The 26647-nt window shown below is 31.2% G+C and overlaps 6 protein-coding genes across 7 annotated transcripts; 5 read left to right on the top strand and 1 right to left on the bottom strand.

The window, feature by feature from the left end:
• Positions 1–1508: 1508 nt before the first annotated feature.
• On the top strand, positions 1509–9966 carry LOC125839664 (uncharacterized). 2 transcript variants are annotated; one of them, XM_049518662.1, is made up of 14 exons: positions 1509–1748; positions 1865–1929; positions 2709–2900; positions 3370–3467; positions 3753–3946; positions 4080–4246; positions 5761–6099; positions 6191–6255; positions 6692–6740; positions 6855–7011; positions 7754–7838; positions 7924–7993; positions 8652–8792; positions 9480–9966. In XM_049518662.1, exons 1-14 carry the CDS (start codon positions 1640–1642, stop codon positions 9771–9773), a joined length of 2025 nt encoding a protein of 674 aa, XP_049374619.1. In that variant the 5' UTR covers positions 1509–1639; the 3' UTR covers positions 9774–9966. The 2 variants fall into 2 exon arrangements, with proteins under 2 accessions (XP_049374619.1, XP_049374625.1); XM_049518668.1 differs by having other exon boundaries at positions 4083–4246; positions 9480–9964.
• A 243-nt stretch (positions 9967–10209) lies between these two features.
• Positions 10210–11451, top strand: LOC125807471 (threonine--tRNA ligase, mitochondrial 1-like). The gene has a single exon (XM_049487196.1). The coding sequence runs from the start codon at positions 10210–10212 to the stop codon at positions 11449–11451; it is 1242 nt and encodes a 413-aa protein (XP_049343153.1).
• A 125-nt stretch (positions 11452–11576) lies between these two features.
• Positions 11577–12286, bottom strand: LOC125806921 (uncharacterized). Its single transcript, XM_049486678.1, has 2 exons — positions 12036–12286; positions 11577–11804 (listed from the first exon to the last, which is right to left on the bottom strand). The coding sequence occupies exons 1-2, from the start codon at positions 12263–12265 to the stop codon at positions 11681–11683; spliced, it is 354 nt and encodes a 117-aa protein (XP_049342635.1). The 5' UTR covers positions 12266–12286; the 3' UTR covers positions 11577–11680.
• A 3233-nt stretch (positions 12287–15519) lies between these two features.
• Positions 15520–15921, top strand: LOC125807461 (glycine-rich protein 23-like). Its single transcript, XM_049487185.1, has one exon. The coding sequence runs from the start codon at positions 15520–15522 to the stop codon at positions 15919–15921; it is 402 nt and encodes a 133-aa protein (XP_049343142.1).
• A 2942-nt stretch (positions 15922–18863) lies between these two features.
• Positions 18864–19410, top strand: LOC125808831 (glycine-rich protein 5-like). Its single transcript, XM_049488499.1, has 2 exons — positions 18864–18870; positions 19022–19410. The coding sequence occupies exons 1-2, from the start codon at positions 18864–18866 to the stop codon at positions 19408–19410; spliced, it is 396 nt and encodes a 131-aa protein (XP_049344456.1).
• A 1058-nt stretch (positions 19411–20468) lies between these two features.
• On the top strand, positions 20469–21755 carry LOC125807451 (glycine-rich protein 5-like). The gene is made up of 2 exons (XM_049487173.1): positions 20469–20637; positions 21310–21755. Exons 1-2 carry the CDS (start codon positions 20469–20471, stop codon positions 21753–21755), a joined length of 615 nt encoding a protein of 204 aa, XP_049343130.1.
• The last annotated feature ends 4892 nt before the right edge of the window (positions 21756–26647 follow it).

The raw sequence follows: 26647 nt of genomic DNA, 5'->3' as shown, positions 1-26647 counted from the left end.
AAAACTTGGATAAATAAGCTAAAAATATGAAGAAAGGAGAATGCAAACTCAATTGCGACAATAAGCTTACTATAGTATAGATTGTCGTACAAAGTCAACTCCATGATCACTAAATTGTGGAAAATTAAATAATTGATTAGTAATTATTGAAGGTATTAATATGTTAATTAAAAGGGTTGATACTTTTGGAGTGGGGATCCTTTCTAAGCAGCCTCCTTCTAAGACTATTAATTAATATAACACACTAAAATTACTTAACTTTTGATTTTTGGTTGAAAATTTGAACTAGACGCTCGTCTTAATATTCATTCGTCATTCAAAATATTTAATAGATATTTTCTTTATCTCGAACTACTAATATGTTAGTAGAGAAAGGTAATGATTTTGGATTTGGAAGTTTTTGATAGGTGGCGTCATGCACAGATTATTATTTTTAATAAAAGACAATCAAATTGCTTAGTTTTTTATTCTTTGTCTATTCTGTCATTTAAAAATACTTAATATATATCACTTTTATCACAAACTACTGATATGTTAATGGAAAGAGAGCTGATTTTGGAGTTGGATAATTGCTAGGTGGGCTTACTCGAAAGTAATTAATTATTATTAACACACTCAAATTTTTTCAAGTAACTTTGATTCTTGTAATTTGAAGTTTGAACTAGACACTTATCAGAATATTTGTTGTTGCTTTTTATTCGAAGTTATTAATATATATGTTAATGGAAAGAGACAATAATTATGGAGTCGGAGTCGTTGCTAGGTGGGCGGTGACCTCACTCGGAGTTCACACTTATTCTAATATTCATCTGTCATTCAAACTACTTAATATATATCACTTTTATCACAAACTACTATTATGTCAATGAAAGAGAGATGATTTGGAGTTGGAGTTGCTTAAGTGGCCGCACTCGAAAGTAGTTAATACTATCATATTCAAATTTCTTTAAATTTTGATTCTTATAATTTGAGGTTTAAACCAAACACTCGTTAAAAAATATTTTTGCCACTTAAAATATTGTACACATATTTTTTTGTCTTATCCAAAGCTATTAATATGTTAATGGAAAGAGACGATAATTTTGGAGTCAGAGTCGTTGCTAGGTGAACAATGGCCTCACTCGAAGTTCGTTAATTAACTTAATAAAATATACCTAACATTTAAATTTCGACTTAAAGTTCAAACTTCGTTCTTTCCTCAAAATACTGAATACATATCTTCTTTATCCCAAACTATTTGTATCGCGCCAAATTATATTTTTTATACCCGTCTAAAATAGAATTTATCTACTAATCAATAGTCCAAAAATTGATTTTTTACCTCATCAATCATAATTCATCCAAAAAATTACACTTTCTATAGTTGGAAATGAAGAAGGTTCCTTGAATTTCATGAATTAATAATTATATTACCTTATAATATAGTTTTATGAAATAAAGTAGGAAACATGATAGCAACATAATTTAATCAAGTTTATATTATTTTAATTTAGTACAAGTATAAGCACAAAATGATAAGCATTATCAAAGTCATGTAAATTTGACAAACGCCGTCTACGGATTAGCGTGTTTGACTCCCATTGATTTTATTTGTTCCCTCCATAAATCCATCAATTTTCCGACGAACTCGGCGGAGGAAATGGAGGCGTCATTCGTATCTAGAGCAAAGACGGCCTTCCATTCTGCGGCAGCTAAAGCGGAGAAAGTTTTCACTGATATCAAAAATTCTGATCTCATCAACGATCCAGGTTCATCCATCTCATTTCTCTTTTTTTTTTTCTTCTTCTAATTACTGTAAAAAATAGTTTCTATTGCCTGTATACATTTTTTTTTTTGCTTTATCGGACATTCAAAATTGGAACAGATTCGGATAAACAATCGCCGGCGACGTCAACGGACGAGATTTCAGACGATAAGGACGAGTCTAAGGTAAAAATTTTGTTCGCTTTGTTTGTTTCCTTGTAATTGTTATCATTCTGATTTTCCGGCATTTTCCAGTTGGAATACATATGACTCGGAGTTCTTTTTATTTTATTATTTTTTTTATGTTGATGAAGATGATGATAATGTGAGAAAAAAGAGAATGTTCGAGTTTTGAGTTAAATCTCGTTTGGATTTATGATTAGAAGTTCAAAGTCAACTAGCTAAATTCATTATATATTAATCAACTATGACTCAATTGGCAATTAGTTGGGGTTGGCTATATGAATCTGTCCTGTTGCTCTGTTCAGCTCTATATACGGAGGATTTATCATAGTTAAACTATTTTTATCCTGCCTGTAGATCGGGGTACTATGCTTGGTTAAGCTAATGTCGATAGATTGAGGACTTATCATAGTTAAACTATTTTTGTTATGCCCACAGATCGGGTTACCATGCGTTGTTAAGCTAATATAGGCAGATTGAGGATTTGTCATAATTAAACTATTTTTATCTGGCCCGTAGATCGGGGTACTATGATTTGTTAAGCTAATGTAGGAAGATTTAGCCGGCTAATTTCAATGCTTCAATTTTCTTTTGTTTTTTTTTCCATAAGGAGCAAAGTAGGTACAAATTGGTGTCAACATAGTTGTTTTTAATTTCTTAATTAATCTCAAACTGTTATGTTTTAGGTATCTTTAACTTGATTTTAGCTGTTTGTTTTGCTGTATACATCTGATAGTATAATGAGCTGTTGTTAAGTAATCTTAAGGATGCCTTGTTGCCAGGACGAAAAGAATTCAAGGCGGAGGCCTCCACCAATAAAGGCCAAGCAGGACTGGCAGGAGCGGTTTAAGAACATAAGAATAGGCAAAAAAGGAACTGAGGGCACTGACAAAGCTGAAAGTCCAGGAATGGCATATGCAATTTTTGATGAAAATATTTGCTTCATGAGTGAGAGAGAAATACCTGATTCGAAGGTGAGTTATCCACTTGTTCTACAACACAAGGTTCTTAATATACAAAGCATTCTGTCTTCGGTATTCCTTTAGCTGCTTTTATCCCCCCTGGTTATTTCTCACCTAATTCTACCTCTTGACATGCAATGATAGCTGTTTGTTAGTGACTCTGTCCCCATTTCATATTGTTTCGGAAAGGTGCTTATATATACATGACCTATACTTGCAGAAACCCTTATTGGTACTTGGTTGAGGCTAAAGATTAGTTTATCTTTTTGCAAGTCAAGAGTTAATGCTGTTGTCAAACCTAGGCTATACTCGAGTATTATATACTTAATGAGCATTTTAAGGCTTTAAACATACAATAACTAGTTCTCGTATGTTCGAACAAATTTTCTTCACTCTTAGAGTCAAAAGAATTATGTAAATATGCAGTTATATGTCCTTAAGTTTGTTTTTCTAATGATATGAGTTTCTTTACTTCCTCAAGGACTCTGAATCAGGTTTGAGGATGGAAGAGTCAAAACATCGGGACAGAGATGTCATTCCTCCAGCCTCTGTCATGAAGCAATTAGCTGTAGCTGTCGAGTAAGATATTTGTTTATCTTTAAATTTTAATCACCTCAATTTTAGTTGGGTTCTCTGTCAATTTTCGCATATCATTGGCGTTCATATGAAATGTTTGATTTTTGCATTGTTCAGTTCCATCATGCTAGTGAATTCTCTTCCATATCCTTGCAGTGGTTCAACAAACACCTAGATTGTGAACTAAATAAGAATGTTTATCACTTATGTACATGGGTGTCTTTTTCCTCAAAATTGATGATGAGGGTCTAATCCCTTTTCCTTTCCCCCCTATTGCCCCCTTCCTAGGGCTGGAAAGAGGTGTATTACAATGAAAGACTTCCTAGCTTCATCCAGAGGTTCCTCACCCATCATGGAGAGGGCTAGCTTGAGCTTGTCAGCAGTGAAGTCATTAGTGCTACGTGAAAAAGATGACAAATTTGCGGGTGAATTTGGTGCGGATGACAAAGTCTTGTCTCTTATTAATTTACTGCTAGATGCAGGTAGATGCCAGTTTCTTCAATTATGTGGTGGAATATGATTCTGTATTAATTATAATTGTAATTTCTACTTGAGCCATTTGGATTACCCTGTGTGATTTTAACTTCCACTGCATTATCTGCAAGATACTTGTAGAAGGACATTTTCCTGGAAGGAAAGTAGATTCTGCAAATGCTTCATCTTTGCCTAAGGATCTTCATGGTGCTCCTCCTGAAAGTTTTATCGTTAATCTTGCTGATGTAACTGGACGTATGAAATCACTGCGTAAAATGGCATTATTATGGTGCAAAATTGTTGCTGAAGTAAGGAGACTCTACAAAATTATTTCACACTTAATTTTCTTAGCACAGAGGGATTCCTGCTGTCATAGAGATATCTTTTTATCACTTATTCTGCTTGTTGCATTACTTATATCGCACACCAGCTATTTCTTACATGAATATGCATTGAACTATCCGTCCTGCTGTTAAAGGAGTGGTTTCTGAAGAATAATTAAGCAGCATTACTTTTCACCCCTGATAGAATGTTTCAACTATATCTTTCTGCTATTAGCTGGCTTTCTTGAGGGTAGTGAACTTGCCAAAAAGAAAAATTTATTCATTTTGCAATGATCCTTGACCAGCAAGGCTAGTAGGGATTAGATGTTCATGTTCTGATGGTTAAGTTGGCTACTGTAATGCAAAATATATAGTATATTAATGAATAACATCTTGATGGTTACCATGGTTAGAAGTAGTATGTCGTTGATTTATTTTATTTTAAGCTTATATTTATTTTCTTAGTGGTGATGATAGTGCTGGAGGTTGATTTGTTTTAGTAATTGATTACCATTTTTTGACCTGGAGTCAACGACTTATGACTAGGAGTGCACACGACTTCTTAAAAGAGCACAATCGATTGACTTCTCTGGTAAAGTCCAGATTTATAATGTTAAAAGACAGTCCTTAAAATTATCCCATTTGTCCAAGTCTTGGTGGATAGAGTTAGTTGGTAACCTGTGCTACTTCGAGGTAGCAGGTGCCCTGTGGAATTAGTCGAGGTGCAGCAAGCTCGCCCAGACACCGTGGTTATAAAAATAATAAAAGAAGGCAGTCTTTGGAATGATAAGAGCCAAACTAACCAGAAAGGCTTTCAACCTTTTTTCAAATTCTTTCTCCATTTACTACAGGAAAAACCTAACTGCATTTGGATAAGACTTGTGAGCAGGAGTCACACTCTTGAAGCATAATTGTTGTAGAACAATCAAAGAAGACTTTGTTAAATTCTGCTTTTTATCCTTATTTCATTGTCTTTGACTTGATTGCAAGAAAAACTGCAGATCCCCCCCCTCCCCCCCGGCCCCCACACACACCAACATACAAAGCCCAAAAGCTAATATAGCTTGATAGTTAAGACTACCAATCAATTTGAATTTCATTTTTCAACCATAGTGATATACTATGACAGGTCTATATCCTTGTTTGAAAGTTTTTGCAAATTGAACCTCTTCATACTCTTCTCCTCTTCTGATTTCTTTTTCTTTCTTTTCCTTTTTTTTGTTAAGGGTAAAAAATATCACTTGCTTTCGTTACTATTTTATGGAGTTTATGGAACCCTTTCCAGATTTTGTAGCGTCCACTAGTACATTAATTCACTGGCCTCATTTGCTTAAGCTGCACTGACATAATATCTTCATGAGTAGATATTGACCCCATAGTTGATCCTTATAATATTATATCATCATCTAGTTAGATCATTTCCTAAGTTAGTTGGTGTGCTGTGAACATAGTCTTGTAAATGCACTGAGTAACACATCTTCAATCTTCTTTGCATGCAGTTGAGGAGGCTGTGGTCTGAAGGACAATATATCCCTGGCATTCCTCCAGATCAAATTCCGGACCTAAATTCATGTCTTTTGTATCAGCAACTCCAGGTTATTAACCGTTGCATTTCCAGGAAAAAGCGACGCATTGCAGCCACTGAATCGTTGGATTCGGTTGTCAGGCTAGGAAGTTCAAATACAGATGTTCTTGCTGATGATGGCACCCTTCCTGCAACTCCCGTCTTGTATGCTAAAGTTAACACAGGAGAATTAATTCTTCGGCTAGGAGTGGACAGCCAATCTGATCTAACAATGCTGGAAACGGGTGAACCTATATATACGCCAGTAATGCAGGTTTGTGGACAGGAGCAGATGTTATGATACGAATTGGATACCTTCCACTGTTAATTATTGATCGTTTATGACCATGAGTATATATATGCAGGAAGAACCCTTGCTAACGGAAGATCTAATCAAAGAAACAGAGGAGCTGGTGCTCCGAACAGGGAGGTAATGCCTTTAGGCTGTTTTGTTTTCAAGATCATGCTGCAAATGTCCATAAATGGAGACCAATCATTAATAGTAGCAGTTTAACACTTACTCTGCAAAAAACACTTACTTTACATATACCTTGCTTACACTAAAATTTGCTTCACTAATCATCATTTTATCAACAAAAAAAAAGTTGGCATTAATTATTGACGTTGTTCAAAGTATTTTCATTATCTTATTTTCTAGTTATTACAAATACATCAAGGAACTTTCAGTTTTTTTTTTTCTGTATTAAAGAATACAATCATCTGATTTCTTTTGTTCCTTGTCCTTCTCTTTGTTTCATACTTTTATGTTCACTGCTGCCCCTAATGCCTCAAATATTCCAACTTATAGACACAAGTAGGATAATCTTGACCTTTTCATCTGAAATGCTCGTCTTTCTTATCATCAGTCTTGGAGCTGGGTGCTCTCAACTCCTGTCTGACATGCAGGCTTTCAAGGTAAAGTTTCAGTAACAGAATCTGTAATTTAGAGTTTCCTGAAGTACCTTCTCAAGCTTGCAATTTGGCAGTATCTGACTGAAACTAACATGCAAATTTCCTGAACTCTACTAGGCAGCAAACCCTGGGTGTATATTAGAAGATTTCGTTAGATGGCATTCTCCTCCTGATTGGATGGAATGTGATACAAATGATGGAATTAATGAAACCCTTGATGCTAATGACTCATTGTCTGGAAGAGGCCAACTGAGTACTCGAATGCAGAAAGAAGGTTCTATTCTAGTTAACTCAAATTTCATGTCACAATTCTCACCTCTTGTTTTCTGAAAATCACATTTCAATTGCTAAAACAAGGCTATTATTGGATTTGTTTGTGTTTGTAGAAAGAGAGACTACCTCTCAAATTGGTTTGATTTGTTCATTAGTCACTTATAAAGTGTGCATACCTAGAACAACTGTTATTGGTTACATCAATGAAAGCAGTCCATTGTATTCTATTCTTATAATCACACAGAGTAGGCTAGAGACCATACAATAGGCTATATATTAAAAAAAGGAAGCTGCTAAAATACTAGTGCACTGGTTGTAAATACAGAAGGAACAACTATAGGTCATTTAGCACACAAATGAGACGGTACCTTCCAAAATGGTAGTTTTTTCCACTTGTCCATTCAAGTACTCTAGTAACTCCAGTGGGTCTTGGTAGAAGAAACATTCTTTTAGAACGTGCAGCAGTGCTAGGTATGACGAGGGGTCTATTCACTACTCATTATGCTAAGCAGGTTGTAGAAGAATATTTTAAACTAGTTGGCGGAAGTGGTATTTGGGGTGGGATGGAACAAAATACTAACTTGCACTAAATTTGCACTGTCCTCTTAAAATTTCTCGTGGTAGCTTTATGATTGTTGATAAGGTGATCAAGTACAAACCATCTTTGAGCGCATTTCAAGCAGAATAGGTGGAAGAAGTGTGCAAAACTTTATCTGACAACTTCTGCGGATTGATGTTTTTAGGCAACTTGTGGCGCGAACTATGGGAAACCTCAAAGCCAGTGCCGGCTGTTAGACAAACTCCTCTCTTTGATGAGGATTTGGCAGTGTAAGTTTCTAAGCTCCAGGCTGGCTTAGAAGATCCAAACAAAATGTTCTGATTTTTTGAAAGGAACTCTATGTGCCTTCTGTAGGGAAAGTATTCTGGATAATTTAGAGGATACATCTCCACATGAGCTTTTCAAGCAGCTGTTTATATCTCTTGTAAGTCCTCTTATGCATGCTTGAAATGTGTCTTGTCTTAATTTTCATCTGTATCTTCTGTTACTCTCATTCCTCAAACTCCCATAAGGAAAGAATTCAGCCTGTCACTGGTAAAAGAAATAAAAAATGAATATCCACAGATATATAAGCCTGTGGACTAGCAGAAACTCTCTTGTGGTAGTATTGCAGTTCCATGCTGAACAAGGTTTCTGTTATTGTTTCAAGGATTGGTATTTTTTATTATGAACATAGATTTTGAATTTATATCAGCCTCTTATGTGGAAGTTTCATCTTATAAACTCAAATATACAGTTGAGAATTTGCCATTTTTATGCCTTTTTTTTTTGTCAAGAGGAAAAAGTAGATGAAATTTGTGCAAGACACAATTTTCTTTCCTATATTCCATCTACTTTTGACAGCCATAACAATTATATATAATAAATTTCTGTTTATTTGGTGATGTTTAGGAATTCATCATATCCCTCCCTCTCACGTTTCCATTACATAGTAAATAAAGCATTATTCTGTCTTGGTTGTGACATTTTCAGCTTCCAATTTTATTTTTTTGTTTTTTTGATAAAATCACCCATTAATCTTGGGTTAGCTTTATTCAGCTTCCAAATCATATAACGTATGTTATTTGGTATTTAAATTTCAGTTGGGATCAGGGTTTGTAACTGCCGAGGCCACCCTCCCCAACAATTCAAATTTAGCGAAGCTGTTCAGTGATTGTAAAGAATACGTCATTGCCACCTGTCAAAGAAGCAACTGGGTTGACAAAGTTGATGAATTGTGCCAGGTATGTCTTATTTAGCTTGGTGAAGGTTAATTAATAAGCTTTCTGACTCGTGGTACTGGATACAAGCACAAGTCTTGCTCCTGAGACATTCTTGTGCATTTGACTACCTCTCATTGGCTTATAAAGAACTAGTAACTTTCATCCCATAGGGCTTTGGTTCTCTAGTAAGAGAACAACACATGATGTGTAGGTTAGGTGCATCATAAAAATACTGATGTTGAAGTGGTGAATTTTACCGAAGCTGGCTCATTATCCACCGAGTTTTGAATTGTGGCCTTGCAGGCCCTCGGGGAATTTCTCAGTTATAAAATTAAAGAGAAAAAGAAGAAAATACTAGTAACTTTTCGGGGATACAAGGTTCATACTGAATCCACCGAAACCTATTGACTCCTATATATCCCAGTTGCTAGTCAGCACCCCCTACTCCTATCCCATCAGAGTGTGTGGGTGTGGGTGGGGGTGGGGGTGAGGCAGGGGGCGGGGAGTAGAGAAAGGAGAAATGGAAGCAGCATTCTGGTGCTTGTTATACATCCTTTCTGCAATTTTATTAGCTTTATAGTGCTGGATGACGCTACATAAAATCATTGATTTGGACCCAAAATTTGCAAAAGTAGCATTTGTGAATGCCAGATTATTGCTATAATAAGTTGTTACGCGGTGATGAGTTACAATTAAACTTTTTACTAGGTCTACGAGACTGTTGAGACAATGGTACTCAGTCCAGATGAAGTTATAAGGATCACCTTTCAACCTGAAGAACCTTCAGCTGCACCCCCAAATGAACTAAAAAGTCGATTCAAAAGGCTTAGCCTCATATTCAGAAACAAGGATAAGCTATCACCGCGAGACCAGAAGAACCAGGAGGAGAGTCCATTACGCCAACCATTCTCATCCATGTTTTCAAAGAAACCTCCTAAGCCCGACAGTTCATCTCCAGATAAACCTGTTACTTCCGTCGAAAATGACTGGACAATTGTATAATAACAGTTTTTTATTGTTGTTCATTATGTAACTATAAATATATGTTACTAGTTTAGGCACAGAGACCCGATGAATATTCCAGCATTGTGGGTTTCAGCTGATGCTTGTGACGAAACAGTTAATGGAAGAATCTTAGTGTATTTTATATGATGGAAGTTATTTTTCATGAAAAACATTTTTCCAAAACATGTTTTTCATGAAAAAGTATTCCTCAAAGATGCTTGCCTAAAGTTTAATACCAGTAATTATAAAAATATATATGGTAGCTTTCCAACGTAGTATTATTTTTGGATGCAACGAAACCTAATTTGTATAGGATTAGGATTTATTATCAAATTCTTATGCAAATAGGTTTTCTAAGTCCTCTATAAATACATATTTTCATTCATTGTGGTTGCCTCCTTCCACTTTTTTCTTGTTTGCAAATTGCAAAATTATGGGTCAGGAAAACGTCGAGACGCTGGAGGAAGAAAACAAATATGATCACAGAGAACTAAACAAGAAGCAGGAGCTTTTCTATTTTGATCCAATGAGCCCTGGAAGTTGCTTCTTTCTTCCACATGGTGCTCGAATTTGCAACAAATTACTTGAATTCTTGAAGAATGAGTACTGGAAAAGAGGCTACGAGGAGATTTGGAGCCCAGATATATACAAGATGCAGTTATGGGAAACTTCAGGCCATGCTGCAAAGTACAAGGAAAACTTGTTCCTGCTCGAGATTGATGATAAAGCAGTAGATCAATTCGGGTTGAAGCCAATGAACTGCCCTGGACATTGTAAAGTATTCGGTCACAGAGTTCGTTCCTACAGAGAACTACCCCTTCGTCTGGCTGATTTCGGAGCTCTTCACAGGAACGAAGCTAGTGGTGCCCTTACAGGTTTAACACGTCTCAGGCAATTTCACCAGGACGATGCTCACATCTTCTGCAGGGAGTCACAGATCAAGGACGAAGTAAAAGGCGTCCTGGATTTCATCAGTTATGTGTATACCATATTTGGTTTCAGTAATGTTGACTTCAAGTTATCTACCAGACCTGAAAAGTATATCGGAAACTTACAAAGTTGGAAGAAGGCTGAAGATGCTCTTGCTGAAGCATTGAACGAATTCGGAAAGCCCTGGGAGATCAACAAGGGAGACGGAGCTTTTTATGGTCCGAAAATCGATATCAGTGTATCTGATGCAATGAAAAGAAACTTACAATGTGCAACATTGCAGCTTGATTTCCAGCTTCCTGAAAGATTCAACCTTTTATACGTAGCAGAAAACGATCAAATTCGAGAAAGACCAGTTATGATACACAGAGCTATACTTGGATCAGTTGAACGAATGTTCGCTATACTCTTTGAGCATTACAAAGGTAAATGGCCTTTCTGGCTTAGTCCTCGTCAAGCTATTGTCTGTCCTATTTCCAACAAATCTCAAGCGTACGCGTTTGAGATCTGGAAACGATTACATGATGCTCGTTATCATGTTGATATCGATGTTAGTGACAAGACAGTTGGGAAAAAGGTACGTGAAGCTCAACTCGTACAATATAACTATATACTAGTTGTTGGAGAAGAGGAAGCTAAGAACGGTCAGGTTAGCGTTCGAGTCAGAGACAAACGCGATCATCAAGTCATGACTGTTGATGAACTCCTTGATCAGTTCAAAGATATGGTTGCATCGTTTCAGTAGTAGTAAATTTTTGTCGTATTTATTTTGATTGTTACTTAAATTTTGTTACTATATATTATCGTTTGTTTATAATCGGTGTGAATTGATGGAGTTAAGTTAGTTACTTGAGTTCATTATTTATACAGGTGTGAACGCATTAAAATCTATCCAAATATTGTATTCATCGAAACAGTACAAAAGAGACATTCAACAAAACAGATGAATTTGTGCTCTTCTAGCTAATTAATCTTCATAGAATATCTTTTTCATCAGTTTTGTTATTGTTGGTGGTAGTGTCATCTTGTTGAAGATCCTTCATGATGAACTCTGGCACCACAAAATTTGCAATCCAGTACATAAACAGCATTACTGCACTGTCAAAACAAGGTACCAGTAAAGAAAACATAAGTAAACACATTTGACATTCTTTTTTAAACCGACTAAAAAAAAATAGAGCGAACAAATTGAAACAGAGGGAGTAGAAATATATGTGCAACTATATGATTTTTTTCAAATTGTTCAAGATATTATGTGAATTAGTGATACATTATCGAATCTAACGAGTTAAACTGAAAATTAAAAATAAAATAAAGTAAAGTACCAACCCAGTCTGCAGCAAAACTGACAAATCTCCAGAAGCAGCAGGTGAATTAACAGCCTTAAGTGGAGCAATTAACAGAGTCTTTTTTCCCTTTACAAAACCAGTAGCTAATTTAATGTTATAATGTTGCTGCTCCAATATACAAATTGGCTTTGATTTATGGTATTGGCATGTGAATTTGTTGGTTGAAAATTTTAGTAATATTGGAGAGTGAAGGTTAGTAATGCACTTCATATTGGTGGAAATTGAACTTTTTTTTTTTTTAATTCTATTAAAATGGGTGTAATTTTAAACAAGGAATATTTTTGATGATATAAAGATAAGGTTTATAAGGAAAGGAGAGAAAGAGGAGAAAGAACAAAATCTATGGTAATGGATAGTGGGCTTTATTTTGGATCAAAGCCCTGTTTAGTTTGATCCATGAACATCATTGAGTGGGTCAGATGGCCCATTTAACCATGGAAAATTTATGCTTAATAACAAGTCTTTAGCCTATATTATGTAGTATGTACTATAGCTACAGTTTAAGAAAACTGTAATTCGTGGCTACAGTTTTCCCGATTTTTGCTATTCTATTTTTTAATTGTATAAATTCAAAATTTATATAATTTGATTCCTGATTATATAAATCCAGAATTTAAATAATTGAGATTCTGATTTTCTAAATTCAGAGTTTGTATATGCTTACCCTAGCAATTTGTATACGATTTATAATAAATTACTTTGTTTGTATATTGGCAAGTGAAATATACAAATGGGTTAATTTCTAAATATATAAATACAGAATTCGTATATACTTATCTTGTTTGTATATTTAGCTTGCGAATATATAAACGGGCAAACGAAATATACAAATTGCAGCTTCCATATAGCAAACGGAACTATAAATATAGAGTGTAATTACCGAAACTATAGTTATACTGTCTTATTATGTCTATTATCTTTGCTATTTCTGAAATTTAAGTCAAACACGCCAATTTTTTATTTAAAAAAAAAAAAAACTTTTGACTTCTCATAACATGATCAGCAACATATACAATATAGTTTTACAAGTAAAATTTAAAAAAGTAGTTTATATGTCAACCATACTTCTATTTCAAAGGTAAAAAAATTGCATCCGATAACTCTTTGACTCAATAAAAATTAATCCAAACAATCCAAAAAACGAAATAATAAAAGTACAGGAATCCAAAAAAGAAAAATATTATAAACCCAACACAATCAAAATACTTTTTTGTCGCATAGTTCATTAAGCCAGGCGGTAGGTAGCACAGTGAGTCAGTGATGATGATTCATAAGCTGTAGAATAGACACAGCTTCGATATGATGCAGTTTTAGCTTATTATTGATCAAGGATATGTTTGTAGATAGGAAATTGCGGAAAATACAATTAGGGTAAAGTTATTTATATTAGTAGTCGTAGCATTATTTTTACAGTTTTTTGTATTTTAATTTTGTTATTTTCTTATACTTTGATTATTATATTTTTTTTTCTTGTTGTAATTAATATTCAAAATGTTTCATCGTGCTTTCTATAATATTTATGTTTGGAAATAATTAATTTTTCTACCTCCTTAGATCTCACTTTATACAATTACACTAACTATATGTCGTTGTTATATTGTTAATCATCTACATATACATATATCACTAGGCTTCACTCCTCATTGTCTTCAAAATTATAATTTATAGTATTTTTCGTATAGTTAGTAATATCTTAATTTTTAGTTTAATATATTGAATTAATCTGATATAATTTAACTTTGAAAATTAGTCAAATTAATTTTTAAAAAGTGTAACATAACAACTAAAAAAGGACGGAGAAGTAAAATATAATGCAACCTGCACAACAACGTAACTTAATTCAATTGATAATACTTAACCTTTTTCAACTGTCAAAAGTCTTGGCAATTAAATTTTCTTGAGAACAATTTGTGTTTTTTTACCTCTATATATACATATATCACTAGGCTTCCCTCCTCATTGTCTTCAAAATTACAATCAAGAGATGATTAACTCTAAGTTTTTTCTTCTCATGGTTCTATATGTGCTCTCTTTTGCTTTGTTAGTGTCACCAAGTTTGTTTTTTCGAAGGTCGATTCAAAGGTAAAGGCCACTAAAACTATCGCTTTAAGCACAAATATTTAAAGTCTCATGAAATTTACTGTTATTATACATAAATATTGACTATAAAATGTATATATATAGTTATCATTAATAAGATTTCAAATACGTATTTATAAATGTTCTTTTTCCTTTTTTGGATATATATGGTGTAAACTTACATAACAAGCCTTGTTCTTCAATTTTTGAACTTTTTTCTCCTTTATGTGTGTACAATAATTCATTTCATTTTTCTATTTTTAATGATCATATTGTTTTTTAGTTTCGACTCGATATTAATTACTTTTTTTTCGATATTATGAAATAAATTCAAGATTTTGACTTAATATAGGTTGTAAAGTCTACTGCAGAACCATCGTCCCTGGTGGATTCCAGGAACTACATGCCAATGCATGGAATACAAGCCATGCATGCATAATGTACTCTACTCAAGCATGCATGAAATACTATTCATGCATGCTTCTACTTCTTTTTTTTGTTGCAATTTTTCCTTTCTATCTTATTTTCAGTTCCTCCTCTCTTTAATAAAATAAAAATCAAGGAGATTTATTAAGAGTCGAGATGTAGTGTACTTTATTTCTCCAATTGGCAATATATATAATAAAATTCTTCTTCTTAAGTGAACATAAAATAAAAATTTACTTATATATAATGAACAGATAAAAATAAATGAATGGAGTAATTAAAGTATCATAGGCAGAAAGTAGCACCAAAACGTAAACAACTTGCATCCTTGAGACAATTACTTTAAATTATCTTAATGGTGTTTAATATTTACTGATTCAATTAATTTTGACTTATTATGAATAACCCCACAAGAAAAGAAAAGGCATACCTTATCAAACAATTTTTCAATTTCATGACTCAAACAAATGCATGTTCTCAGCTCTCATTTTATATGTTGTTGTTTGAATTTAACGAGTCAAATCTTTTACTTTTAATTTGCTAGTGAATCTGGACATGGAATTTTAGATTTTTTGAACTAGAATTAAAAAACCAAGTAAAAAGTATATAAAAAAAATAAAATCAAAATATTAAAAATATATATTTAAAAATACACATTATTAAGAGGAAAAGTTTACAAACTTCATAGCTGATATTATTTTCCTACTATTTGATTATATTCATTGAACTTCTAGTAAACAATATTGTTCATTAATTCATACTTAATAAAGTTACATGTTACATATTGTAAATTTCTAAATTAATGCAAAATTTCCGTTTCTTATTTCTCTATTAATCTAAAGTTGCATTTATATACATTACATACGAGTTATAACTATACATTGTTATAAATTCTGTCCTAACAATTCCTAACTCACGAAATAGGTTTTTAGCAATTTTAAAAAATATTGCATACAAATATGACTTCGAATTTCATGATTATGATAATTTTGGGAACTTTAATGTACACAAGTTCCGCTCGAAATCTTATCGGGTTAGATTTTCCGGATAATTATAATAATAATAAGGTTCCACGAGTTAGTAGCTCATTTGGAGGTGGAGGTGGTAGTGGAGGACACGTTGGTCCCGATGGCATGGATTTTGGAGTAGGTGTTGGTGTTGGTGGTCAAGTAAGTGTACCCGGTGTTGGGTCAATTGGTGGTGGTGGAGGTGGTGGAATAGGTGGAAGCATAGGTAGAGATGGTTCGGTTTCTATGGGAGGTGGCGGAGGAGGAGGCATTGGTGGTCAAATCGGTAATGTAGGGTTTGGGGGCGGACAAGGTTTTGGTGGTGGCCAAAGTTTTAAGGGAATTCACGATTAATTTGATTGTCTGATTTTATTATTGAAAATAATGAATTTTATTTTAAATTGAGTAGAGTAGTTCAATTTTTTTCTTTATATATATTCATCGCGAAATGCTAACAAATTACTCTTTTATAACTATTTAATATTTGATATTTCTTAATTTCATTAATTTAAATTCTGCATCACCCCAGCTACAAAATTACTACCAATTTGATCCTGTTTCCATTTTCTATATGACTGATATGATTTATTCCCCCAAGTACGTATAATAAATAAATACTTTATCATGGTCAATAAAATTATTTAATAAAACATATTAATATTTATTGTTCAGATTATTCTGATATAAGAATGCAAAATTATAGATAAAGAAGCATTTATCGATCGACTAACAATATTTATGTTCAATTTAGCTCTAATTATACGCAAATGAAATCGTCAAAAAGAAACAAATAAATTAAAGTATGAATTAACTCGCAAGGGATATCATTTTATCTAACTGAAATATCTCTATATAGATCACAAAAAATAACGATCTATCTATCTATATATATATATATATATATATATATATATATTTCTGAATGTGTTTTATGTGTAAAATTTGTGTCTTCTTATTTATTGCTGAAATTACTATATTACCCCTTCCGTTTTATTTTATTTGTCATTTCATTCTCAGCTCTTTCTATTTAGGTCTCTGAGAAAGATTTTTTCAAGTTTTCAACGACATGATGTTTTTTTAAAAGATAAAATATTTATCTTTTCTTGATATTATAAAAGTAATAAATGAAATAAATAAATATATTTTAAAAATAGTGGACAAATAAAATTAAACGAAAGGGCCGGGGTAGTATAATAATTTCAGCAATAAATAAGAAGACACAAAATTTTACTCATAAATAGCATTTGTTGAATGCGTTTTATGCCTTTCATTCTCAGGTCTTTCTATTTAGGTATATGAGAAGGGCTTTTTCAAGTTTTCAACGATGTGACTTTTTTTAAAAGATAAAATATTTATCTTTTCTTGTTATCATAAAAGTAATAAATGAACTAAATAAATAAATTTTAAAAATAGTGAACAAATAAAATTAAACAAAAGGGTAGTATAGTAATTTCAACAATAAATAAGAAGACACAGAATTTTACTCATAAGTCGCACTCGCTGAATGCGTTTTATGCATTTCATTCTCAGTTGTTTCTATTTAGGTATCTAAAAAGGAATTTTCAAGTTTTCAACGACGCGACGTTTTTTTAAAAGATAAAATATTTATCTTTTCTTGATATTATAAAAGTAATAAATCAAATAAATAAATATGTTTTTAAAATAATGGACAAATAAAATTAAACGGAAGGGGTAATATAGTAATTTCAGCAATAAATAAGAAGACACGAAAATTTGCTCATAAATCGCATTTGCTGAATGCGTTTTATGACTTATTCTCACCTTTTTATATTTAGGTATATGTGAAGGGTTTTTTAAAGTTTTCAACGACATGACTTTTTTTAAAAGATTTATCTTTTCTTGATATTATAAAAATAATAAATGAAAGAAATAAATATATTTTAAAAATAGTGGACAACTAAAATTAAATGGAAGGGATAATATAGTAATTTAAATAATAAATAAGAAGACACAGAATTTTACTCATAAATCGCATTCGATGAATGCATTTTATGCCTTTCATTCTCAGTTCTTTCTATTTAGGTATGTGAGAAATGTTTTTTCAAGTTTTTAATGATATGACTTTTTTTAAAATATAAAATATAAAATATTTATCTTTTCTTGATATTATAAAAGTAATGAATGAAATAAATAAATATTTTTTAAAAAATAGTGGGAAATTAAATTAAACAGAAGGGGTAGTATAGTAATTTCAAATATAAATAAGAAGACACGGAATTTTACTCATAAATCGCATTCGTTGAATGCGTTTTATGCCTTTCATTCTCAGTTGTTTCTATTTAGGTATCTGAGAAGGGGTTTTCAAGTTTTCAAAGACACGATATTTTTTAAAAAGATAAAATATTTATTTTTTCTTGATATTATAAAAGTAATAAATGAAATAAATAAATATATTTTTAAAATAAAGGACAAATAAAATTAAACAGAGCGGGTAATATAGTAATTTCAGCAATAAATAAGAAGATACAAAATTTTACTCATAAATCGCGTTTTATGTCTTTTATTCTCAGTTATTTCTATTTAGGTATCTGAGAAGGGGTTTTCAAGTTTTCAACGACACGACAATTTTTTAAAAGATAAAATATTTATTTTTTCTTGATATTATAAAAGTAATAAATGAAATAAATAAATATATTTTTAAAATAGTGAACAAATAAAATTAAATGAAACGGATAATATAGTTATTTCAGCAATAAATAAGATGACACGAAATTCTTCCCGTCATTCTTCTCATGATTATGTATTCATTAAACATCAAAATTAAAAGAGAGTTTACTCCAGTTCTCTAATCTCTGGTATTTATGTTACTTCATGAAGTTACATAAAGTATAAATATTAAGAACTTTCTTTTTATTTCTCTATTTTTTCTTTTTCCAACTCGCTTAGTGCGTTATTTAAGTTGATGCTCTTTAAAAAATGTCTTTTTTATCTACAAGAGTAATTATAATAATGTTGTTTGTTGTTTAAGGTAAGAAAAGAATTATCATAAAGTTTTAGATTTGCTCAAAACCTTTAGAAAATTAATTAGAGGAAGAGAATGTGTGCGTTATAATTCAAATTTTATAAAGACTTTTAAGTGGATAATTTTTCACCCATTAAATATTACTGTTACAAATATAATTACTTATGTTCAGTTTTGGTTCTCACATTAATTATCGAGAATTTAATTATCTTCAGCAATTTATCTCTACAATATAAACTCTTGACATTGTGTATAATTATATATATCTTGAAAAATCTCTTTTATCTTTTCCACACAAATACAAACACCAAGAATGAAAAGTAAGGATTCTTCAAATTTAATATTTAAACTAATAGTATAAATGTTTTAGACTATATATTTATTTTAACGTGTTGTAACAGATAATTTCCATTATTTAATAATCTCATCAAAATAAAAACTTATATATGATGTACATTTATTTTCATGCAGTGTCAACACAATATTCAAAGGCATTTATTTTTCTAATATTTTTGGGAGTATTTGCACGTGACACGTCAGCTAGAATACTCCTAGGAGATGCAGTAGCTACAGTTTTTGAGATCCCAGCTGGTGTAAATGGCTTAGGATTTGGTCAGATTATCGGAGGAGCTGGCGGCAGTAGTGGTGGCGGCGGCGGCGGTGGTGGTGGCGGTGGAGGAGGTGGTGGTTTTAGTGGCGGAAACGGTGGCGGATTTGGATTTGGCTTTGGTAGTGGCCACGGGTCCGGCTTAGGCAGTAGCGGCGGTGGTGGTGGCGGTGGCGGTGGCGGTGGTGGAGAGAATGGTGGTAGTGGTTTTGGATTTGGGGTCGGTGAAGGTTTCGGCGGTGGTGGCATTTGATCTAATAAATTTGTGGCATATGTAATTTAATTTTATGTTTATTTAATAAGCTTAGTATATATATGAGAATATTTAATTTCACTATTTAAAGTTAGCAATTGTTCCATTTAAATAAATAATTAGTGAATAATATAGGCATGTTTATGCTTATAGTCGTGACTTTTTTATTTAATTGATCGTTATTCTTTTCCTTCATATAATATAGTCTGAATTTCAAGAGTCAAATAACAAAGTTTTATAATTAATAATTGTGTGCGATCTTAAGTACTACTATTCTACTTGTATCACTCACCACTCGTAAATAGTTGATCTTGATTATTATCTATAATATTATTGGATCGAGTTACATCGATGAAAGAAAGTCATCATGTTCATCTCATAAAATTCACGATTGAGAAAAACTATTTTTAAGAATGATCAATTCTAATAATTATTCTTAGAATATATAATCTAAAAAACAATTGAGAAAAACTTTTTTTCTTATTAGGTTATCAGTTAATTAGCTGGTTAAATAAAGTGGTCGAAACTGAGACGTTCAAAACCAATTATCCAATAATCATAGTCCATAGAACACTAAACATTTATAAAAAAATCGACAAATCAAAAACTCAAATCATTAATCAAATAACTCTATTGTCGATTTGAATTATTGATTTGACCCGAAATTATTCACACGATCCTAGTGAAAACAGTTGGATACTTGGATTCAAAATACACACAGTAACGCAGAGTATATAAAATCCTTTTGTCTGTAGTATTTACATGATATGTCAAAATCAAAATTAAATGGTCATCAATTTAACGTTTACAGAGTCAACTTCTTCAAAGTTGTGATGATAACTCTAAATTAAATTTTTACGTGCATGGCTTACAAATGTCAAAATAAAATTCATGCCTTCATTTACGTATAATGAATGAAAATTCAGTGTACCGTTGAGTTTTTTGGATTTTTCAGCCTATAAAATCCCCTTTACAATCCTTCAAAATTCTCACACAACTTTTATTATATTATAGTAACTCTTTTTGGATAATATTAAATTTCTAAATTGCTAGAAAAAATGTTGGCTAAAATTTTATTACTTCTTTTTGTGTTTTCACTTGGAGCTTTTCTTGTTTGTGCTAGAAATTTACAAAGTGAAAACGAGTCTCTTGCTGCAGCAAAATATGGAGTTACTGATTATCAAGGTGGATTAGATAATAATATTGGTGCTGGTGGATTTGCTGCTGGTAATGGAACCTTAGATGTTTTTTAGTAATATTGTTAAAAAATTTAAAATAAATTTAAAAACTTTATGTATAAAAGTACTTGAAATTTTCAATATTTTACTAAAATTGAAGATAAATTTAAGTGTTGAATTAAGAGAAATGATTGTTACAACCTCCAAATGACCTTCTTTCAACTCAATATTTTATTCCTCATCAGGTGGTCACTGAGTTAGTGCAACAGATAATATTTAAACACGTTAAAGATCCATCTCTTTGTATTCATAAGAAAGATTAGAGATCGATTTTTCTATCAACACTTGTTTAGTTGAGTTTGTTTGTTGCATCAAACTTGTCTATAAATTACATTTCGATAAGTTAGTGCAGCAGATATTATACATAATTAGGATGGTTAGAGCTCGATTCTCCTTGTCAACATTTTTTTAGTTGAGTTTGTTGCTTCAGACATGTCTAGCGTACTCCTATAATTTACAATTCCTGAGTGGTTCACAAGATATTACTAATACAAAAATAAATTTTTCAGTGTGCATCCAAAGGGTAGCGATTGGTGAAAGAAAAATTGCTACCTTATTTTGTTAGATATTAGACAATTTAACGATGAAATTCGTAGCTAATTTCATAGTTCGTAATCTCTCGTCATAATTATTCACTAGTATTGTTGTGTTTATGAGACAGGTGAGCCAACTGGGCCGGGTCTAGGAGGATCCATTAGTGGTGGCGTTAGCGCCGGCGTCGGAGGAAGGTTGGGTATGGGAGCTGGGCCCATTAGTGGAGGAGCTGAAGGTCGGGTTGGCGTCGGGATCGGTGCCGGAGGAGGTGTAGGTGTCGGTGCTGGTGCTGGCGGCATGGGCGGTGGTACTGCCGGCAGTCCACCTGGCATTGGAATAGGCGGCAGCGGCGGGGTTAGTGGTGGAGTAAGTGGAAGCGGCAGAATTGGCGCTGGCGTAGGCGGCAGTGGCGGTAATATTGGTGGCGGAGCAGGCGGTAATGTTGGCGGCCCAGGTAGTGGAACTGGCGGCGGATTTGGCGGCCCTGGTAGTGGAGCAGGTGGAGGATTTGGCGGCCCTGGTAGTGGAACCGGCGGAGGGTACGGCGGTGGATATGGCGGCGGATGGCCATGAAATTAACTAACTTAACTAGCAGTGCCGTTAAAGCTATCGTATTAATGTTACTAGTTGCATTTTAATTTCATGTTATGTGCTTTGTGAAATGTTTGAGTAGGATGTAATGATATAATGTAATGTTGGTTAATAAATTAGTATAATTTTATATGTGGAGTTTTAAAATATAGCGTATGATCAGAATATATCCTTCTTTCATGAATACATAAAAAAAATTGGGAAAAGGGTCAAAAATGCCCTTAAACTATGTGAAAGGAACAAAAATGCCCTTCGTTTATAGTTTGGCTCAAAAATGTCCTTAGCGTTAATACTTTGGTTCAAAAATGCCCTTAAACTATGTGAAAGGAACAAAAATGCCATCCTTTTATAGTGGCTCAAAAATGCCCTTACCGTCAATACTTTGGTCCAGAAATACCCCTATAGTTACAAAATGGGTCAAAAATGCCCTTTTCCGAATAAATGTATATTTTTTCTTTTTAAACACATCTTCGTCCTAATTAAAATATTATTGAAGAACACTATTCTTGTTTTCTTTCTTCTAAATCACTTTAACAAATAAAAAGGTAGGAAATATTTTTTTTCTTCTTAATCTCATTTTATCAATTAAAATAGAATAACGTCATGTACCCTTTGGACATATAATATATGTCATATATAAGATTATAGTATATCCATCATTAATTTATATTTATATAACGATAAAAAATAAGAAATATTTTCATTTTTTATTTTTTTCTAAATTGAAGTAGGATAAACATTTGTTTATTTTTTTAAAAAAAACATTATTAGAAAAGAATGTGTTAAAAAAAATATTTATTTGAAAAATGAGCATTTTTTACCCATTAAATAACAATAAGGGCAATTCTGGACCAAAATATTAACGGTAAGGGCATTTTTGAGCCAAATTATAAAGGGATGGCATTTTTGTTCCTTTCATATAGTTTAAGGGCATTTTTGAACCAAAGTATTAACGCTAAGGGCATTTTTGAGCCAAACTATAAACGGAGGGCATTTTTGTTCCTTTCACATAGTTTAAGGGCATTTCTGACCCTTTTCCCAAAAAAATTTAAAGATAAAAACCCAATTTAGAATAAGAAAATCGTATTTTCAGACCTAAATTAGATTACAGTAAATAATTGATATATTAAAATAAAAAATTAAATATTTAAAAACTATAAAAAAGTATTATGAATTGTAATTATTTTTATATCAATATAATAATAAACATATCTTAAATTATTATTCAAAATCTATATGGTTCGATTCGAAAAAAGCTGCTTACAATTAAAAAGAAACAGTGGAATAATTATTTTTCTAGGGAATTGTAAGTTTTTGAGCTTTTAAGGATGAAAAAACAAATATTCTTAGTAGGATGTTTTTCCTCTTTTAATGAAATTTATGGGGCATGAAGTTGAAAAAGTTTGAGCCAATAAATCACGAAGATGAGAAGATTATACCAGCATTAAAAAAAAAACTAAACTAATAGTATTGGAAATTGTTTAAGGTATTTTATTTATTTCAATTTATATATCATTTGAATTTCAAAAATCAAATAATTTAAATGTATAGTGAATTTGGATATGTATTTAAGATTTAAAAAAATAAATTTATCATGTAATTTCTTTTTATAAATTACCATAATAATAATAATTCAAGATATTTCAAAAGTATAAAAAAAAATAGAATCAAAGAAAGTAGTACACAACATTAATGTATCATATGATTGAACAATAATTAGGACCGATCATAGGTGGTGAACAAGTAACCACATTAAAAGCAAAGATAATCACACAATATAGTAATTAAAGAATCGTGATTAATGTAAGCTTACTTATATTATCGATCTCAAATTCACATAAAAAAATTCACGAAGACTACAATAAATTGACAACAAACAAAAAATTTATTAATTAATAATGAATTTTCGCAATAAATTTAACATTATGTATAATATTTTCTTGCGATGTTGTAACTATTAGTATTTTTATAGTTAATCTAGCCAAAAAATAAATAAACTGTTTTTTTCGTTTTAATTTGTTTGCCTTACTTTTCTTTTTAGTTTATTTAAAGTAGAATGTCTTTTTCTTTATTGTCAAATTTTTAATTCTAACTTTTTACATGACATGATTAAGATAGTAAGATTTAAAAGTCTTGTTTACTTTATTAAATTTATATTAAGTTATAAAATTGGACAAATAAATTAAAACGAAAATAATATCATAATTATATAGGAGTACAAAATACGGATCTAAATGAAGTTAATTGAAACAATATATGGTTTACAATAATTCCTATTATGGACCCAACTTTATTGGTATTGAGGCATTATTTTATATTTTATATTTCCACTTTCGTTTTAAAAAAACGGAAAATATAAATGGCAAGACAACAATTTGTCACGAAATGGCACGAGGAACAAAAATGTTGTTTATTTCGAAATTTGTGTGAGAAGTTGAGGGTGATTGGGTAATTTCAACAATTTCTTGTACCCAAATTACCCTCAAAAGTAAAATTACTATTCTTAAAAAGTAAAACCACTTTTCAGTCACACTTTCCAAGAGGTGGCTGACCATTGGCTCTACTTATATTGTGCCACGTGGAAATGTTGGGTCCCATTTCAGAAAATGATTTTCTCGCTCTTCTTGAACGCTTTTTTTCCTCTTTCCTACTTTTTATCTACTTCTTTTTCTTTGACTTTTCTTTTCAAATTAATGTTTCAAATTTCTCTACTTCCATACTTGTATAATTTTATTCATGGAAAATATAAAAATATGAAATCCAAAAAGAAAATATTCATTCAATTTCTAACATTTTAAATTAATTATTTATATTACTAAAAATAGTTAGATAAAATTATTTGTTAATTTACAAAATATAATTAATTACAATTTTTTTTTATTATAACATTTTTCTTCTTTTTGTAAGTGTAAATAAAATTTATAAATTTTAAAAATTAAATGTAAATTAGTAAAGCTATCATTTTATTTATAATTTCTTACGAAATTTGTAAAAAAAAAATAGCATAAATTTTGATACTAATTTCAAAAAGAAAATATAATGGAAAGAGCATCAATGTTTTTGATAAATAATTACATAAGTTTTTATACTAATTTCATGAAATTAAAAAAAGGGAAAGCATCCATAAATACTTATATAAATACATATTATTTCTGTCAATTTATACGATATTTTATTCTTGATATTCAAGCTAGGTGAAAATTTCATCACTTTAACCTTTTTTATTTTTCTTGCTATTTAATTTTTGTGGACTTCTCAAAAATATACGATACTATAAAAATTTTATAAGGTACATCTATATAGGATCCTTCAAAAAAAAAACAAATTACACATTATCTAAGAATTTAATCATTTTAAAGAAATATGATAAATTATTTCCAATGATTTTATTATTTAACGACGATATATTAAGATGTCTTGTTAATATTTGATTTAAATAAAAATAATCAATAAAATTACGAGTCATATCAACAAGAAAAAGCACTATCAACATTATCAAAATAAAACTATAAATTAAACTACGAAGTAAATGCAATAAAATTTGATTATTATAAAGAGAAACACATGAATACTAACAAAGAGAACAATTATTTTTTTCCAGTTTTGAAGAGGGTTATACGTAAAATCATTACGGACCATTTATTAATAAAATAATAGAATATAAAAATTTATCCTAAAAATCAATATCTATTAGTACTTAAATAATTTTTAATTTTATATTACTTTGTGGTAAATATGATTGTAAAAGTTTATATTTGAATTGTTTCACAAAAATTGAAGATTTTTCACTATTATAAGTCGAATCATTATGATGAAATAAATGCAATAGATATAGTATTATATGAGTTATGCTCTCTCACAAATACAAGTCAGTTGAATGCGATTATATAAGCATGATCAATATCGGATAATACAATTAGTTATGGTACTTGTCAATTTTTGATCAATTTATCTTCGCGTATTATGGGTTATTAGACTATATTTATTGATAATATCACATTTTAAATTTTCTAGTGATATCCATTAAACAACTGATATGAAAGAGAGTAAATAAATTTCCTTTCGTAATTATGAACGAATGATATTGCAACACGAATGGTTAAAGCTTAAACGAATAGTCTATAGGTCACGAGTTCGAATCTAGGTTATGTTCCAATTTTAGGTCTTTTAAAATAATTAGACTATTTGAAACTTTTATGATTTAAATAATTTTAAAATTCATTTTATTTGGTAAATAAGATTGTAAAAGTTTATATTTGGATTGTTTCACAAAAATTGAAGATTTTTCATTATTATAAGTCGAATCATTATGATGAAAATAAATGTAATGGATATAGTATTACATGAGCTATGCTATCTCACAAATACAAGTTAATTGAATGCGATTATATATGCATGATCAAGTTTTAATTGGGTAATACAATTAATTATGGTACATGTCAACCTTTGATCAAATTATCTTCACATTTAATAGTTATTAGACTATATTTATTGACAATATCTCATTTTAAATTTACTAGTGATATTGAGAAAAGACATAAAGGCACAACTGAAGTTGTCTCATATTTTCATAAAGACACCTTAACTTTGGAAGTGTCCTATCACCCCACAAAACTTTTTGATATCTTTGTAAATGGGCCATTTTGGCTCATTCCCTCGTCTGGGTTGTCGCGCGTGATGATCACTCTTTTCAACCCGTTCAGCCCGACCCGATTATTTACTAAAGTAGAAAAGTCTTTTTTTCTTTGTTATTTCTCAGCTTTCCAAATTCTTCACATTTTCTTGTCTCTCTATCAAGGAACTCAAGAACAAGAGGAAGGAGAGAGCGCAGGTAGCATACGAGAGGAGAAAGCAGTAGGCAAAACTTAGAGTTA

Source organism: Solanum verrucosum, unplaced genomic scaffold (genome assembly GCF_900185275.1).
Source record: "Solanum verrucosum unplaced genomic scaffold, falcon-dt-bn FXZP01000277.1, whole genome shotgun sequence".
NCBI classification, from domain to species: Eukaryota; Viridiplantae; Streptophyta; class Magnoliopsida; order Solanales; family Solanaceae; genus Solanum; species Solanum verrucosum.
The sequence above is the reverse complement of the archived record's forward strand: the minus strand, read 5'-3'. Positions and strand labels throughout refer to the sequence as shown.